Below are 16,553 nucleotides of genomic sequence, written 5' to 3' on the forward strand. Positions count from 1 at the left end.
TGATATTGTCGTACGTTTTACTACAAATCGTCTTCATGAAAAACAGTTTCAAGTACTTGTCTTTGACTGTAAAATTCAAAGAAAAGTATGTGGGGTGCAAATGTCTAAAAAAATCAACAGAATGGTCTACCATCTTTCTGTACGTCTTTAATTTTATTTTTTTTAAAAAGTAGTGCATCTCAATACGGACAAGTACTTTTTTGCAATGGACACAACAAATTTATTGTTAATAGTAAAATAACTATTAATCAAACAAACCACCATACATATGTCAAATAAAAATAAATAATAAAACTAGAAAACAAATTGAAAGTGATACCTTTGGTTAGTGATGATTATTAAATGTTCATTTTAATTCATATCTCATATTGTGTGGTGGTTTGGGAGGTAGGATACATTGAACCCCATATAACACCAAGTTTGTTTTCTTGTTTGTTTATACAATTATTTGACCAAAAAAGAAGTTTGTGATTTTTGCTTTCTTAGGAGAGTTTGAATCCACATCTTGTAAGTGAAGTGACATGATATTTAAGTATATGTGTCCTAATTTTAGGGGTGTGTGAAATCCTATACAATTATGGTGATACAATAAATAGATTTATATATTATGTTAGATATTATGATTCTTATTAGTGGATAGATAGGTTAATCAAGTAGATATAAATTATTATTGATCGTGTGATTTTAACTATGTTAAAATACCTTTAAAAGTCGCAAAAAATGATAGTCCTTGATGCTTAAGATAGACCCTAAACACGTAACGACTTGAGGCAATGCATAAGGTTAGAGTTTTTTGTTCCAGAAAAAACTAGTCCTTCTAATTTATTTTTGTGTGAATCCGATAACAATTCCTAAACGTTTTTTAAATGGCTCATTCACACTGATGTCCTTATTTTGGAGTATTAATTTTTAATTTTTGCCCCTCAAAATTGTTGATCTTTAATTTTTATTCCCTCGATAACCATAAAAATTGTATTTCACTTCTTAAATTTAAATAATATCATATCAACTGAGATATTTGTAAAATATTGTCGGTTACATAATACCAATACCATCATGCCTATAAATTAGTAGACTATGGACAACCCTAATTCATCAAAATTAAAACAAACCTAACAAAATCCTTCAATAAATATCATACCTAATTTTAGGTACACAATTTATTATTTTTTCACCAAGAGCCACAAGGTACTTATAAGTACTTGAAAATAAAATTGCTACCTTTCGACTAAAAAAATGTACTTTATTTCTGGAAGCATTACACATGGGATTTAGCTTGTAGATATGGAGCAAATGTAACGAACATGACCCCATGTTTTTACCGAGTTAATATCTCAAAAGATCACCCAACTTTAAGAATTTATTTAATAAAGTCACTGAACTTTGTTTTGTATCAATAAAATCATTCAACTTATATCTTTGTATCAATAAAATCATTCAACTTTAATAATTTATTTAGTTAAGTCATTGAACTATGTTTTATAAAAATAAAATCATTCAATTTAGGCCTTTGTATCCATCAAATCACTCAACTAATTTTATTATTAAAAAAATTGACATAACAAAATAAATATGTAAATATTTAAGAATAAATTTAATTAGTGAAATAAATATTATAATATTATTATGCACTTAAAATTTAAAAGGTATCAGGATGAACGTTACCCTACCAATAAATATTACTGTTATTATTATAGGCTTAATGATTGTAACAAAAAAAATTATAAGACGTCAATTTTTTTTTATAATTCAATGACCGCAACAGATTAATTTGCAGATTTGCAGTTATTAAGCCAACGTCTATATCATTTTTTTTATACGATAAAAAATCACGTATCCCATAATTATTTGTCATGATAATTTTTTATGGGTTTTTTCTCTCTCCTTTTTTTTTTTGGAAAAAGTTCATCATAATACATTTTAATTATATAGTAATATCCTAATATAATTTTTAAGTTTATTCATAAAAAAACCTTAATGATTTTTTTAATTTTTATTTATTTATGGAGTTCATATTTACATGGCATAAAAATAATTTATTTATCTATGTTAATTTTTTAATGATAAATTGAGTTGAGTGATTTTATTGATACAAATGTCTACGTTGAGTGATTTTGTTGATATTAAACAAAGTTTAATGACTTTACAAGATAAATTCTTAAAGTTGAGTGACCTTTTGAGATATTAACTCTGTTTTTACATGACAATAATCAAGACAATCAACCAAAATATTGAAAAAAAAATTCAACAATAAATGACTTCCATGACGAAAGTATAAAAAAACAAGTGATGTGTTACGCTAATTATCTCCACCTCCCTATCATCTCATCGGCCGCTCTATCATTATCCATGTAAATTTTGTCTAAAAGTATTGCCAATATAATATAAAATAGAATTAAGAAGCATATCAATTACATTAGGTAATCTTTTCTTAATAATATTATCCGAATGTGATATCATTTATATGAGGGTTAAAAGGTAGTTGTAATAGTTTCAACATAATATCTACCTAAAACTATACCATAAAATATTATTATATATCCCATCAATTTTATGACTCATCAATTGAGTCTATTCGAAGCATATGATCTTGACTTATGAACGTAATTAACTAGGTGAAGAGAATGCACTATGTTCATTAATTAATCATTTTATGAATTAACATGTGACTTCTATTTGAACTTGAAGTTATTAATCATGAAAACTGAAAAAATACTCCTAAAGTACCTCCTTAAACTATTAAGATGGATGATATTTTTGTAAGCAGACGAATTCTTTTGAAAAATTATGTAATGTATGTTAATCTTAACACAACAAATCAAATAGAAAGAATCTCAATATAATTGCTATCAACATACCTTGTTTCACACCAAACTATAAGGTCTAAAAAATTTCCTTTTTGTTTAATTTGTTTGTCTTATTTTAACTTGATAAAAATTTAAGAAAATAAAATAAAAAAACTCTTAAATATCGCAATCTTAAATCAAACACTCTATATATATTAACAAGTAATTAATTAGTATAGATCTGGTCGATAATATACTTAGCATAGTAATATCTATAAAATTAATTTAATTTATTTTATTTCGATGAAGGGTAATTTTCAATAAACAACAAATAAAGTAATTTTGACAACATTAGGGAAAATTAATACAAGGAAACATGGATCCGTGACATATGTTATACTTAATCATGACACTTTGTGTGTGTTTATCTAGAACTTATCAAAGTGTTTTATATTATATGTATATGATTATATACTAATTAAGGTCAAATCCGTACTTAGTGTTCATCCGTACTACATCATTATCCGTTTAATTGTTTATTGTAATACTGGTAACCTGGTTAATCACATGCCAAGACAATATATATTTCTCATATCCTATTAGTTGTCCACTTTCCTATTTATATTCTCCAGGAATCTTAAATAGAAATGATAATTTTACTAATTTATCTTTTAAAAAACTTTTTTGGAACTTTACAAACTTATTTACACACTCAAAAAAGAATTAATTGCAAAAATAAAATGGATTTGTAAATTGACAAGTATTCCTTCCTCCCCAACTTTCATATTAGTTGTCCATCATACTATAAAAGATTATCCCAAATTATTTGTCAACTTACACTACCAAGATAGAATTTTGTTGTAATTTTTTTTTGTAATTAACTAATTTTCAACCATTAACTTTACTAATATCACCACTATTAGAGTATATAGGTTAAATTAGTATTAGATTAATTAATTAAACATTGCCATCTAAATTGAAAACGGCTAAAGTTGAATAAATTAGTACATGTTATTTTCTTTACCCCCCCTCCCCCAATTATTTCTTACATAATTTCTTCACTTCTTTATTTTTTTTTAATACTATTTTGGATATGCTCTACTTGAGTCGGTTAAAAAATAACAACATATCTATCCTCATAAGGTAGGGGCAAGACACATAATCCTCTCTAAAATCCACTCATGAGATTATACTGGATACGTTGTTGTTGTGGTATGAAAGTCGAAAAATATTAAAAGATGGAAAAGAAAGAAAATCCAAATTTCACTTTTGGGCCTTCCCCATCTTTGTTACATTGGGCCTTGGTTTCATTCAGAAACACAAAAGTAGTCTCTTCATGTAGATTGACATCAGATAGCCACTTTAGTGGTGATGTTTAAAACATAGCCTAAATTCGTAAACTATCTCAAAATGTTAAAATTGTTGCTTCAGATATAAATTTTCTATGATTGATTTGTGGAATATCTTCACATTGTATAACCGTTAAAAATCAATAGAATACTTGATGAGATCAACTTTCATCCTAATTCTGGAAAAAAGTCTAAGCGAAAAAAAAAAGAGATGAGAATTATTAAAAATGATGATAATCGTAGATTTAATAATAGTATTAGAGACATTTTGGAGCAATCAAACCAACTTTATCTCTCTTTTCTACCCTATTCTTCTTCTCTAGTGGGATAAGCTCAAATATAAATACATCTAATTAAGTAATTTTTACTAAACAATATATTTGTATTCCAAAATGGGCCAAAATATAATCATTATCCACAAGGGGCTATTTAAGTAAATCAGCCTTTTGCAGACTCTTACATAGAAGAGAAAAAAATAATTAAAAATTTGCATTCCAACTGAACCGAAAACTTCGGGGAGCGAAATGGAGGCTAGTTTCGTCGCCGGCGATCGGCCGACGGTGTTAGTGACGAACGACGATGGAATCGATGCGCCGGGATTGAGAGCTCTAGTTAGTCTGCTTGTTTCCACCAATCGCTTTTACGTCCTCGTTTGTGCTCCTGACTCGTATGATCTCTCTCTCACACACACTATCAGTCTTCTGCATCTAATTGCACCTTCTGAGGTTTGAAATATTGTGTTGAGCTTAAGTTTACTTTCTTAGTTCGATTGTCTCCCTAGTGCAACTTAGTCTCTATGATCAAGTCCTTTTTTCGGGCGGTATGGACAGTTATACTTGCTAAATTCTCAAATTTGCAATGAAAATTTTGAATTTTGTCTTGTATTAGGGAAATTCAAACTTATATTGGCGTTTAGGGAGTTGTACCACTCCATCCTAAATTTAGTGATTTAGCATGATGACAAATCGTGATATTAGAGGTACATAGAATTAGGTATGTATTGATCTGACTAGCTATGGCTGTGGTGCTTCCTTTTTTTATGATTAAAGGGTAGAGTGAACTTAAAGCTTAGTTTCTGTTGTCTAAAATTGCTCAATGTGGAATTGAGATGTATAATGGTTTTATTGATCGTAGTTTTGGAACATTCCTGAATTGAGAGACGGATATTGAAGTTATTATACTGTTAAGTTACAGAGATGAAGCATGGGATGCTTTATGTCCAGCTACACTGTTGGATAATCTTAAAGTTGGGAGTTAACTGGCTTTTAGTTGATTGCTTATGCTTATAGATTGTAGTTTGTTGCCAAATCTGTTGTTTGCACAGATACACTTTTGAATTAAGTAATTAAGACATGCTATTTCTTATGTGCTTATTACTACTTCCAGTGAAAAGTCAGCTGTTAGTCATAGCATTACTTGGCGTAATGCCCTTTCTGTTAAGCAAGTTGACATCAGCGGAGCAACAGCGTTTGCAGTTTCAGGTTGGTTGTTATCTTCAACAAATTACTAATTTAGATTTCTGGACTGACCCTGGACTTGGAGTGCTTGCCTTTAAGTTTATTGGATTATTAACTCTAATGTTCTAGTGCCACAGCCTTCTGTTTTATCTACTGCTATGGCATGTTGGTCCTCAGGATTGAACGAAACAAGTCAATCAAATGTACCTCTATACCAAACAATTATGGAAATTGAAGTGACAAATATATGAAGAGATCTTACTGGCTTTATATATGAATTATGAAAAACTCTTTTCTTTCTGGAATAGTTGAGGTTTTATGAGATTATGCCACATAATTTGGCATTCTATTTATTTTCTATTAGAATAGATGTTATACTGATGGACATAATCTTTTGACTTTAGACAGAGAAATCTAATTTAGGAAAGTTGTAATTTAGATTTTAGACAGTATAGCTTTCTTTGACAAGTCCTCTTAGAACCTTTCTTCAGCAGGAATCTGTCATGGGATACTGGACCAGAAATGGTCAGTCAAATTCAACTGAGAGCATGATATTGCTCAAGGTGTCATCCTTCAAGATCCCTGATTTGAAGTAATAGAAGAAGATGTGAATGTTGACCTCCCTTTCCTTTTCCTTTTTCTTTTCTTTCTTACAGGAACTCCAGCAGACTGTACTTCCCTGGGAATCTCTAAAGCTCTTTTCCCTTCAGTACCTGATCTGGTAGTTGAACTTTTCTTAACCAAGATAATCCTTCTACTCACAAGTCTTCTGATTATATTTCTCTTTGGAAAAAAGAAGAACATCAGTAATATGCATCCTGACTACACATAAAACTCTCTTTCCCTTAGCTTGTATCTTTAAAATGCCTTTTTAAGTTAGTGCTTCCCCTTTCCTCATCATGACATCTTAGAGTTCAGTTATTGGCACCTTACAGGGAGATTTTCCAAATTCCCAATACTTAAGTTTTCTATCTCCTTTATATCTTGATTACTAATTTATCCATGCAGGCTTTAGGTGTCAATTCCTTGGGACGTTGCATAATTAGAAGTTAATGGTTAGAACACTCTAGCAATAATCTTAATTTATGGTTTCAGGTTATCAGTGGTGTTAATATGGGTGACAACTGCGGCTATCACATGTTAGTAGATTTCCTTCACTAGATTCTCTTTTTGACCTATTATTTAGCTCTCACACTCTATAAAGAGAGTGAGACCACTCTTCATGCCACTTGCACTGCAGGGTTTTCTTAGATAAAAAATGTTAAAGTTCAGGAGGTAACAACAACACCCCATAGTTTAAGTATTAAAATAACAAAACGTGGATAGTTTAGGTTTTTCTTGAGGTATTAACTCTAAATAAGATGACTTTTATTATCCTATGTTCTCCAAGTTTGCGTTTTTCATCTTTGGTCTAATAACTCTTCTCATCCCTTTATAGTGTGCAACTACTATAATTCTTTCCAGCAATTATTTATGCATTGTCTGATTTCAACAATTTGAGCTGAGGGTCTCTCGGAAACAGCCTCTCTACCTCTACGAGGTAGTGGCAAGGTCTGCGTACACTCTACCCTCCCCAGACCCCACCTAGTGGGATTTCACTGGGTATGTTGTTGTTGTTGTATCCCTTTATTCACAAGAACTTTAACTTTGTATTGTACCAACCAACAATAATTATTTTAAAAATTGAGCACAATATATATATATATATATATATAGTCAAGTGGAATCCACAGTCAGCCTGCTTTATTTTGTTGCTTTTTAGATGATTCCTAAATGTAAAAATTGAAGAATAATGTTTTATTCAAGTTAATTTAGTTTTATGATTGAAACTCAAGCAAAGTCAAAATGTTAAATGTAAAGGAATTTTACAAATAAATATATTGATTGTCCTAGATGGCGAGGCTCCATCAGCTGAGTGAACTCGGTTTGATTACTTAAATGGCTCGTACCAAATAGTGTCATTTTCTTTCTTTTGCTCTTTTGGAGTTTTGGTACAGACCTGACTTCGGGACAGGAAGTTTAATACCTGAGGTGGAGCAGTGACTGGTCCAAAAATATAAATGCTGAATAAATTAGGGTATCTTGATCTAATAAAGTTGCTGTGAATTATAGCTTCTTAAACTTCATCTTAATTTTACAATCTGAGTCTTACCATGCAATGTTAAAACTTTGCCTTGAATAAATAGGGACAGAGCCATTTCCAATATAGAAGGTCAAAAAGCTAACCCCAGATCACATAGAATTGAAAAAGAACCATTATCATCAAAAGAAACTTTGAACATCAAGGACATATATTGGGATTCCCCACGGAATAGCAGCAACTATGGCTACTTTCCTAATATTACAACCATGTAACTTTGTAGTTGCTTATGTGTGAATTAGTTTGTGCCCTTTCAGAGTATACTCGGGTACAGTGGCTGGCGCTAGGGAGGCTTTCTTCTGTGGTATTCCTGCTGTGTCTGTATCATATAATTGGTACGCATTGGTGAACACTCCAGAAATTCTACAATTGTTTGGTGCATCATTGTTTTGTTCTTTGTTCCTTGTTCCTTATTCCTTTGGATTGCTAAATTCAGGATTCGTGGAAAAAGCAATGTTAATGACTTCACACTGGCTGCTAAAGCTTGCTTACCCATCATCAGTGCTATATTGGCTGCAATCAAGACAAAACACTATCCCAAGAATTGCTTTCTCAATATTGATGTGCCAACAGATGTTGTCAATCACAAGGTAAATTTTATGCTAGCTTGATTTTGTTGTTTAGGATAGACAATCACCTAGAAAAGGGAACTTTAATGTAAATGTAGATCTTGGGATTTACTCGTCTTCATAATTGTCAAAAGTATCATGTAAAAGTTGGTCTTCACCTTGATGTTCTTTTCATGTATGCAATCTCTTTGTGGCCCTGTCAGCAGTCAGGTTTTTTTGCTTCATTCACTCACTGTTGGACTCTTGTTTCATTGAGATTTCTACTGACAGCTGAAGCTTGGCTAGATGAGTCATTTCAAGTCACTGAAGCGTGTCTCTGTATAATGAAGTAGTTAAGGATGGACAAGGTAGTTTTGAACAAACTGCACCAAATGTCTCCTCTGTATAAACAAAAATGGAATAGTAGTCTCTTCATTGTTGTCTTTATATGCTATACATTTCTATTAAATTGTACTTATAAATAAATAGCTTCCCTAGGGTTGTGGTTTTCCTTGTTCGATGTACAAGTTATAAGACAAACTTTTTCAAGCCATCATAATGTGCTTGGCTCGACTTACTTTTGAACACTTGTCTATTTTTACTTTGAGTTTTCCTTTGATGAAAGGTGGATCATCAAACTTGAATTCTTTAATGTACAAATTGTTATCAGTGACCCTTAACTATTTGATCAAAAGGTTTATGTTGGTTTTCGTAGGGATACCGTCTAACCCGACAAGGAAAAAGTTTTGTGAAAATGGGATGGAGGCAAGTTACTTCTGAAAGCGAAGGAGGAAACGTTTTGTCCACAATGACTATGGAGACGAATTCATCAGAAAGTACACATGCTAGAGCCTTAAAAAATGCACCATTGGATCATCTACTGTTTAAGAGACGAGTATGATCCCTTTCACTATAGGTGCTTGCTCCATTGCTGTATCCTTATCTCACAGTGGGGACCCTTACAACAAATACACCAGGCAACTGTTCCTTATTAAAAATAACCAGACAACCTTTGTAAATAGTAACTTCACTAAAATATCCCTTTGAAAGATTCCACTCTGTTTTTGTATGACACACCGGATTTTCGTTTGCTCCTACTTCTTTGAGAGTTAAATAAGAAATATAGAAAAGTAATTTATACAGGTTTTAATGGAGTAATTTATTGATATTACTCTTCCCTTTCTAGGTTACAAGAATTCTAGTGGGGAATGGTGATACAGACTACTGTTCTCTTCAAGAAGGATACGTATGTACTATTGTTTTATATGGTTGTTAGTTCTTCAATGAGAAAGACCTATGATTGTTATTTTCACTGTCATTTATACAGATTACTGTCACACCCCTTGGCGGCTTGTCTCCAGCAGAGCTAGATGCTGTTTCATTCTTTCAGAATTGGCTGCCCAGTGTTGTTAATCATTACCCTTCCTCGGCTTTGTAGTGCTGTAAGTTGGTCATCCAAGTGAAATCCAATTCTGATGTGACCCTAAGGCTAGTTGTTATATCATCCGTTTTTATCTTAACAATAATATTCAATTGGCTACTGAAGCTGGTGTTTCTATGAATTTGATTTTTCCGTAAAGTTTGACTAAGTGGGACAAAGTTATGGTCGTTGTGATTCATTTGCAGGGAACTCAAGAATATCTGAAAGCAGGAGGAAATAAGTAATTAGCATCAAGTATGGATGCATTTCTCTTTTGTTTTTTATGGTGTAACTTGGCAATTGCAAACGAAAGCCATGATTGATTTTTTGAGCTTGTTTCTTATTTTCTTGTAATGTGGCTATCCCCCCTGTATACCCTCGCAGCACTTCGCTGCACATCAGTAAAATACCTTTCACTAATCAAAAAGTTATGATCATTGTACTATCTTACTTTCATACTACGAAATGAAAAGAAACTGCTTTTCATTGATTTGATTATTTTTCGTCTTCATTTCTGATGATTATATTCTTCATTGTGGTTAATCTGTGTCTGAACTTGCTCTAATATTATGTAGGTTATCATTGATCAATTTGCCAGATGAAAAGTTTTAGAGATGAAACGTTTCCTCAACAACAACAACAAAAAAAAAAGTTTGTATCGATGAGATAAATGGACTCAAGAAACCTAAATGAGTCTGCACGGAATGGAATTGTGCATTTGCATGTCATTTCAATGTGGGCATCCTCTCCCTGGTCAGAATTCAGATGTATCTTTGTTTCATTTTCTGCAAGATATCCTCTATTATGTTTCATAGACATTTACTAAGATCATAAAATTTGTAACGTTGCCCTGTTTTTAAGTTTCACACGTAAAGGAGAAGTAAATATAAGTTGCCTGTTTTTAAGGAGATCAATTCTGGAATCAAATAATAAATGGTGTGGTTTACCATGTGTTTATTGTTTAATGATAAAACTGTTTGGTGGTTGCAGACTTGTCCTTAGTCAATAGAGTATAATTGTTAAGTCAAAAGTATCAAGAAGTATGTCGAAATGGCAATCACATCTCAATATTACATCCTTACATTAGCCCTTAAGTCAACTTTATTTAATAAAATACTAGTAAGTATGTCGACTCATCAACTGTTGAAACTGACAGGGCAACAAATTGAAAATAAGATAATGAGACTTTACTTTAAAATAACTTTTCTATCCTCTTGGAATAGATACTTTTGATTCTCTTATGAGCTTTTAATATTGCAATTCCATTATGTATGATTTCTTTTTATTCCTTCTTATCAATCCCCTATTCACTAGCTCAACCCCCATAAAAAGTTACTTATAAATATTTACCACATTTTGAAGAATGTACAACTCATATCAAGAGAAAGACATGAGTTTCAATAACTTAGAAACTTTTCAGATGGACCTCACTCACAAAAGATTGAAAACTTGAACAAAGAAAACCTATGTTGGGACAAAAGTGGTGTGATATATATGTACATGTGACTGTAAATTAGATCTCCCCACTGTGTGCGCTTATGTAAAGACCCTCATTTTCGTGGTGGCAAAGAATGTGGATGAGACTCCACTAGTATGGACCAAAGCACTTGAACATCTTCACAAGGGCAAGATTTAACATCCTCGTAGAGTATATATATCCCTCTTCCTGAAACATCAAGAATAAGTAAGTTTAGTACAAGCGAAAAAGTTACATTTTTGTTGATCAATAGATGAAGAATAAACAAATAGAAGTTTACATTTTTCTTGAGCAAGACTAGAGTTTTGTAAAAGAAAACATATAGGGATGCAAAAGGAATCAACTAATCATTAATTCTCAACCGTAGGGTGAATGGAATACGGTACACAATTAGTTAGTAAAAGAATAGAAATGACCGATTCCCCTAAGCAATTAAAGGGCTATGGCTAATTAAACTATTCCAATTCAAGAACAGTTGAATTTCAGCTATCAAAATAGGCTTGAGATTGATTCAAGAAGGAAATGTTGATTCTATAGATGTGAGCTTTTGACATTGAAGGAGCAGTGGCTGATCCAACAATGAGTTCCTAAAGTTGACATAATTTAATGTTTCTGAACCTTATATACATGCAAACACTAAGAATGGAGGTAACACATCCCAAAACTCACAATGTCTAGATTCTGGATCCGTCTGTGCTAATGAGAGCTAGTTATCTTACTATACATACAAATTCTTTGACAAAAGAAAAATTACTACATAAAAGTGAAGACAATATAACTAGAAGTAATAGAAGACATACTTTTCTTCGGAGCAGAGTGAAGACGAAACCAAAGCTTCTTCAATGGAGAGAAGAGGGATTGAAGCCATCCCATGATGAAAAGAGGGAATAGATGAAGTTCATGGTAGGTAAAAATGAATGGGGGGGTGAGAAATAAGAGAGACACACACTAAGAGAAAAGGGGTCTTAGTTTGCTTAGACAAAGGGTGAAGTTAGGGTCACTATCCTTGTAAACATTTGCTATATGCCTTGTAGACAAATCATGCATTCATTTCATTACATTTTATTACTTTCACAATTTTTTCACTTGGTGTTATGTCTCTATCATACCTCTCTCCTTGTAGAAGAAGTTGCCACTCTACCAATCACTTGTACTTTTTACACTTTCTATGACCCCTCTTCTTTATTATCTCATTTCTTTCCCTAAATTGATATCCCTTATTCTTCAAGTTACTTATTTGTTAGAAAATTGCAGAATTTGGGAAATAAAAAAAGACGGGCTTTGATAGAGTAATCTTTGTCCTTGGGGAATTTAAGCTTTCACTGTGTTGTTGCATGGATTTTGTGACACAATTCATCCAAGATTTTACATTGCCAATTAAAATTCATAGGAGCCGCGGGTTTGTCTAGTGCGGGTTACTTCTCCTGTGTGGTTTGCGAGCTATTGCATAAGAGCGGGGGATTTACCTTGTGTGCACCCAAAGAGTAGCGGCTACGGCCAATGAAAATTCAAATGTCAGAACATTGTTGTGATTTTTAGAGAGCAGGATGAGAGGAGATAAAATTCTGATTAGTTAGTATCAATGTTTTAAAAGGTAGGGGCGTGTGAGGCATGGTGTTTTACTTAGCACAGGGAGTAAGCCTTATGAATTTTTAAAATTTAATCTATTATGTCGCAATATATAGTATAATAACACAAAAATTATAAAAAGACATTAATAGTTTAAAACAATTAAAAGAATCCATAGAAAATAAACTTCTATCATGATTTTTACAAGTATATAAATAATAGGGAAAATGGTCTGAAAAATACTCCAACTTTGATCGAAATTGTTGTTACGATACCAAACTTTGGAAATGACCTTTTACCCTCCTGTACTATTTAATAGTGTATTTTAAAGGTATATATGTGTCTACGTGGACATCATAAATATTGCATCATTTTAAATAGTAATGTGTCCACGTGGGCATATATATACCTTTAAAATACACTATTAAATTGTGCAGGGGGTAAAAGGTCCTCCATAAAGTTTGGTATCGTAACATCAATTTCGTTCAAAGTTGGAGTATTTTTCAGACCCTTTTCCCTAAATAATACAATGATAAGTGAAGGTGTAAAATTTAGCTATGTAATTTATTTATTTTAAAAAGTTAAGTGATATTTACTCTTGTAGTATTCTCAAATAGTAAATATACAATATTATTACTTGTTATTTGAGTTGCTCTGGAATAAAACTATATTTGGAGTATATGTCAATAGAAAAAAGAAGCAAATACGTGCAGGCACATCTTGAATTATTGCTAACGGAATATAGTTTACCATAATTGTTACACTAGATGACTTAGTAGTAATGATGAAATAATAATTTTTAAGTTGAGAGAAACTTTATTCTAGAGGGGTCCCTTAATTACATTATATGGAAATATAATTTTTCAAGAGTCTACTTCAAGTTTTGAGCTTCTATTGGTCCATTTGCTCCATTTAGAGTTAAGTCTTTGTCACAATAACAAGCTAAGTATTAGTTTTGATGACTCAAAAGTTTTGTTCATTAATTAAGACTTGTCAATGGCTTAATCAAAGAGTCATTAAAGGGAACATAAAAGAATTAATTAGTAAAATGTACTATTTTGTTGTTTATATTTTTAATGGCAAACTGGGATGGTGCGTGTATTTGACATAAGTAATTAATAATAAACAAACAAAAGTTTTAGGTTGTGTTTACAAATTAGAAGGAAATGAAATAAAGGAAAGATAGACGAAAAAAAGGCAAGTGAAATGAACCATTTTTTTTTTTAATTTTGAAAACAAATACAGAGAACAGTTTAGAGGAGTGAAAGAGTTAAGTTTTGGTGTCTAACATCTAAGACAAGACCTATGAATTTATAAATATTATATAACCATAGTTAAGTAATCCCTCCTTTCCATATTAGTTGATCGCTTTTCATTTAGTATGGTGCTTAAGAAATTATAAATAAGAAGATAAGTTTACTAATTCACCCCTTAAAAAATTTCTTGGAAATTTTACAAAGAAATGTGAACACTTTCAAAAAGAATTTAATTGCAAGGGTAATATAGGAAAAATTTAATTAATACTTTCTTGATTTAGTAAGGTGATCAACTAATATGAGACAATTTTTTTAGTATACTGATCAACTAATGTGGGACAAAGGGAGTAACAGTTTACGGAGATCTCGAGATCTTCTATAACACATACGTTTCCGATCTTGCTTTTGTTTGACTGATATTTCGAGTTTGATGACATTAATAAATCAACTTTAAATATATAATTGGTGCTACATATATATTATTTTATTTTTTAAGTTTATATTTAAAAAACGATTGATTGAAAAAAAAAACTATTCTTAAAATCATTGATGACAATAAAGTTTTATGATTGCAGCATTAGATACATTTCTAAAAAAATTATAATAGTAATATGGATGAGAACTTTTTTGTGAATATATTTATTCAAAATATTTATTGATTTTTAAAAAGAGAAAAAAGTTGATCAAGCTGGATAGCTTTTAGACTATGAGTATGTTATTAATTATGTTACACTTATAACCTAATTTTAATGGTATGTGTTTGCATCATGTCAAGCAAATGTTTGAATTGGTGTTATTTGTATAGTTAAAAAAATGTATAAGAAAATAACTTTTTTTTATAAAGAAATTCGCACCTCTAATAAAGATAATAAAATAATGTAATAAATAGGCAATGAAAATAAGAATGGCAATGGAGCGGGATAGTGAGGGTTTAAGGCTTTGTGGGAGAGAAGCAAATTGAAGAATATGTCGGTGTGAGGCAGATTCAAATAATACTTTTTAAACATAATGTGGGATGAACCAAATTGCAAATCTATTTTATGTGGGTTTAAATAAAAAAATAGTATTATAAAAAATTAAAAGAATTAATCAAGTGTATAATACAGAGAGTTATATGTATGTGATGCGATTAAAATATAACTAATAAATTTTAATTTAAAAACTGATTAAAGAAAGTATACACAGATTGTAAAAATATGAAAGATACCCTATTAACTTTTATATTATTAATAACTTTGTACAAAGACTTTTAATATTTGCGAAACATCAACAACTCAATTTTTTCATTCTTCACTTCATTTTGAATCTTGATTGATCTAAAACTGACCTCTTTCTTTCTCAATCTCAATTAATATATCCACACATGACACAACTAGTAATCACTTGAAAAAATTACTTTAATTTGGAGTTTTTATTTTCATTTTATAAAAAATAGTAAATTATGTGAAGCGAATTTACGGGAGACGAATTAATGTGGAGCAAGAGTGGAACAAATTAAAAATAAGAAATCAATTTATGTGGAGCGGAATTGTAACGACATTATTCATTGTTATTCAAAAGGCATCTTATACAAAATTTCAAAAATTCTTGAAATACGTTGTGAATATAAAAATTGGGTATACGATGAAAATTTATTAATTTGAGTTGAGCAGGGCTGACGTCAGACCTTAAGAACGTGAATTCTTTTATTCTCATTCCACTTTACATCGGTTAAATAGACGATAGTTACTCTAAAAAAACATTTAAGCAACTCTAAGATGGGGAACCATGTAGGGAGGGATTTTAGTGCAAGAAAAGTTAAAACTCATGAATTTTTGGTCTACGTCCGTCAAGAATTCACCTCTCAGAGCTGAAAATTCATAGTTAGAGTTCTTCAGCAATTGCTTGGCGCTCAGATGTGCTTGGCCTTTTATGGGTAGTTAGACATGTCTTTATTTACATATTATCTTGTAGGTTGTCGAGGGACTGCACGTATAGGAATTCGGGCACGAAGACTAGATGATTGAATTTGTGGTTAGTTGTAGTTTAGGCCGAGGATGGTTGTGCTTAGTTAATGTTGATATTAGGATGATTGTTGGTTATTAATCTGAGAAAAGTGATTGTGGGTAATCGGATTATGATCAAGAATCGTTTCGTAAAAAATCTTTTTGGGTAGTTGTTGGTTGTTTGATCCCTTATGTTATATTGTTATCAATTGCATGCAACAAATCTATTTATTTAGTGTACAAGTGTGATTTATATTGATTACGATTGTGATTGTGATGTGTGATTGTTGGTTGGCTCAAGGTACCACGCCTGGTACGTGATATCACACAGTTGTCTCAGGTACTACGCTTGGTACATATTAACGATTGACTCGGGTACCACACCTGATACATGGATAATCATATGTGGTTGGTTTAGGTACCATACCAATAAATACTAACCATTGGCACGGATACCACATCTGGACATCAGTTCGTGTGTACCTCTATGAGAGATCCAAATTTACTTCTTTGTTACGTGATTGTTACATGTTGGTCCTTGGGTGGATGAATTGGTGTATCTAAAT

The 16,553-nt window shown here is 31.5% G+C and overlaps 1 protein-coding gene and 1 long non-coding RNA gene across 7 annotated transcripts; one reads left to right on the forward strand and one right to left on the reverse strand.

Annotated features, from left to right (window-relative positions):
• Window positions 1-4,609: 4,609 nt before the first annotated feature.
• Window positions 4,610-12,583, forward strand: LOC125871428 (uncharacterized). 6 transcript variants are annotated; one of them, XM_049552013.1, is made up of 12 exons: window positions 4,610-4,802; window positions 5,522-5,616; window positions 6,249-6,313; window positions 6,688-6,731; window positions 7,990-8,067; window positions 8,169-8,322; window positions 8,996-9,175; window positions 9,467-9,526; window positions 9,608-9,722; window positions 9,907-9,955; window positions 10,276-10,435; window positions 12,432-12,583. In XM_049552013.1, the coding sequence occupies exons 1-9, from the start codon at window positions 4,660-4,662 to the stop codon at window positions 9,716-9,718; spliced, it is 930 nt and encodes a 309-aa protein (XP_049407970.1). In that variant the 5' UTR covers window positions 4,610-4,659; the 3' UTR covers window positions 9,719-9,722; window positions 9,907-9,955; window positions 10,276-10,435; window positions 12,432-12,583. The 6 variants fall into 6 exon arrangements, with proteins under 6 accessions (XP_049407970.1, XP_049407968.1, XP_049407969.1 ...); XM_049552011.1 differs by lacking the exon at window positions 12,432-12,583 and having other exon boundaries at window positions 9,608-9,768; window positions 10,276-10,614; XM_049552012.1 differs by lacking the exon at window positions 12,432-12,583 and having other exon boundaries at window positions 9,608-9,768; window positions 9,907-9,953; window positions 10,264-10,614.
• Window positions 11,033-12,408, reverse strand: LOC125871434 (uncharacterized). Its single transcript, XR_007447011.1, has 2 exons — window positions 11,978-12,408; window positions 11,033-11,366 (listed from the first exon to the last, which is right to left on the reverse strand). It is a non-coding gene; the product is annotated as an uncharacterized LOC125871434 (long non-coding RNA).
• Window positions 12,584-16,553: the final 3,970 nt, after the last annotated feature.

The sequence above is a fragment of the Solanum stenotomum genome, chromosome 7 (assembly GCF_019186545.1).
Source record: "Solanum stenotomum isolate F172 chromosome 7, ASM1918654v1, whole genome shotgun sequence".
Classification (NCBI taxonomy): domain Eukaryota; kingdom Viridiplantae; phylum Streptophyta; class Magnoliopsida; order Solanales; family Solanaceae; genus Solanum; species Solanum stenotomum.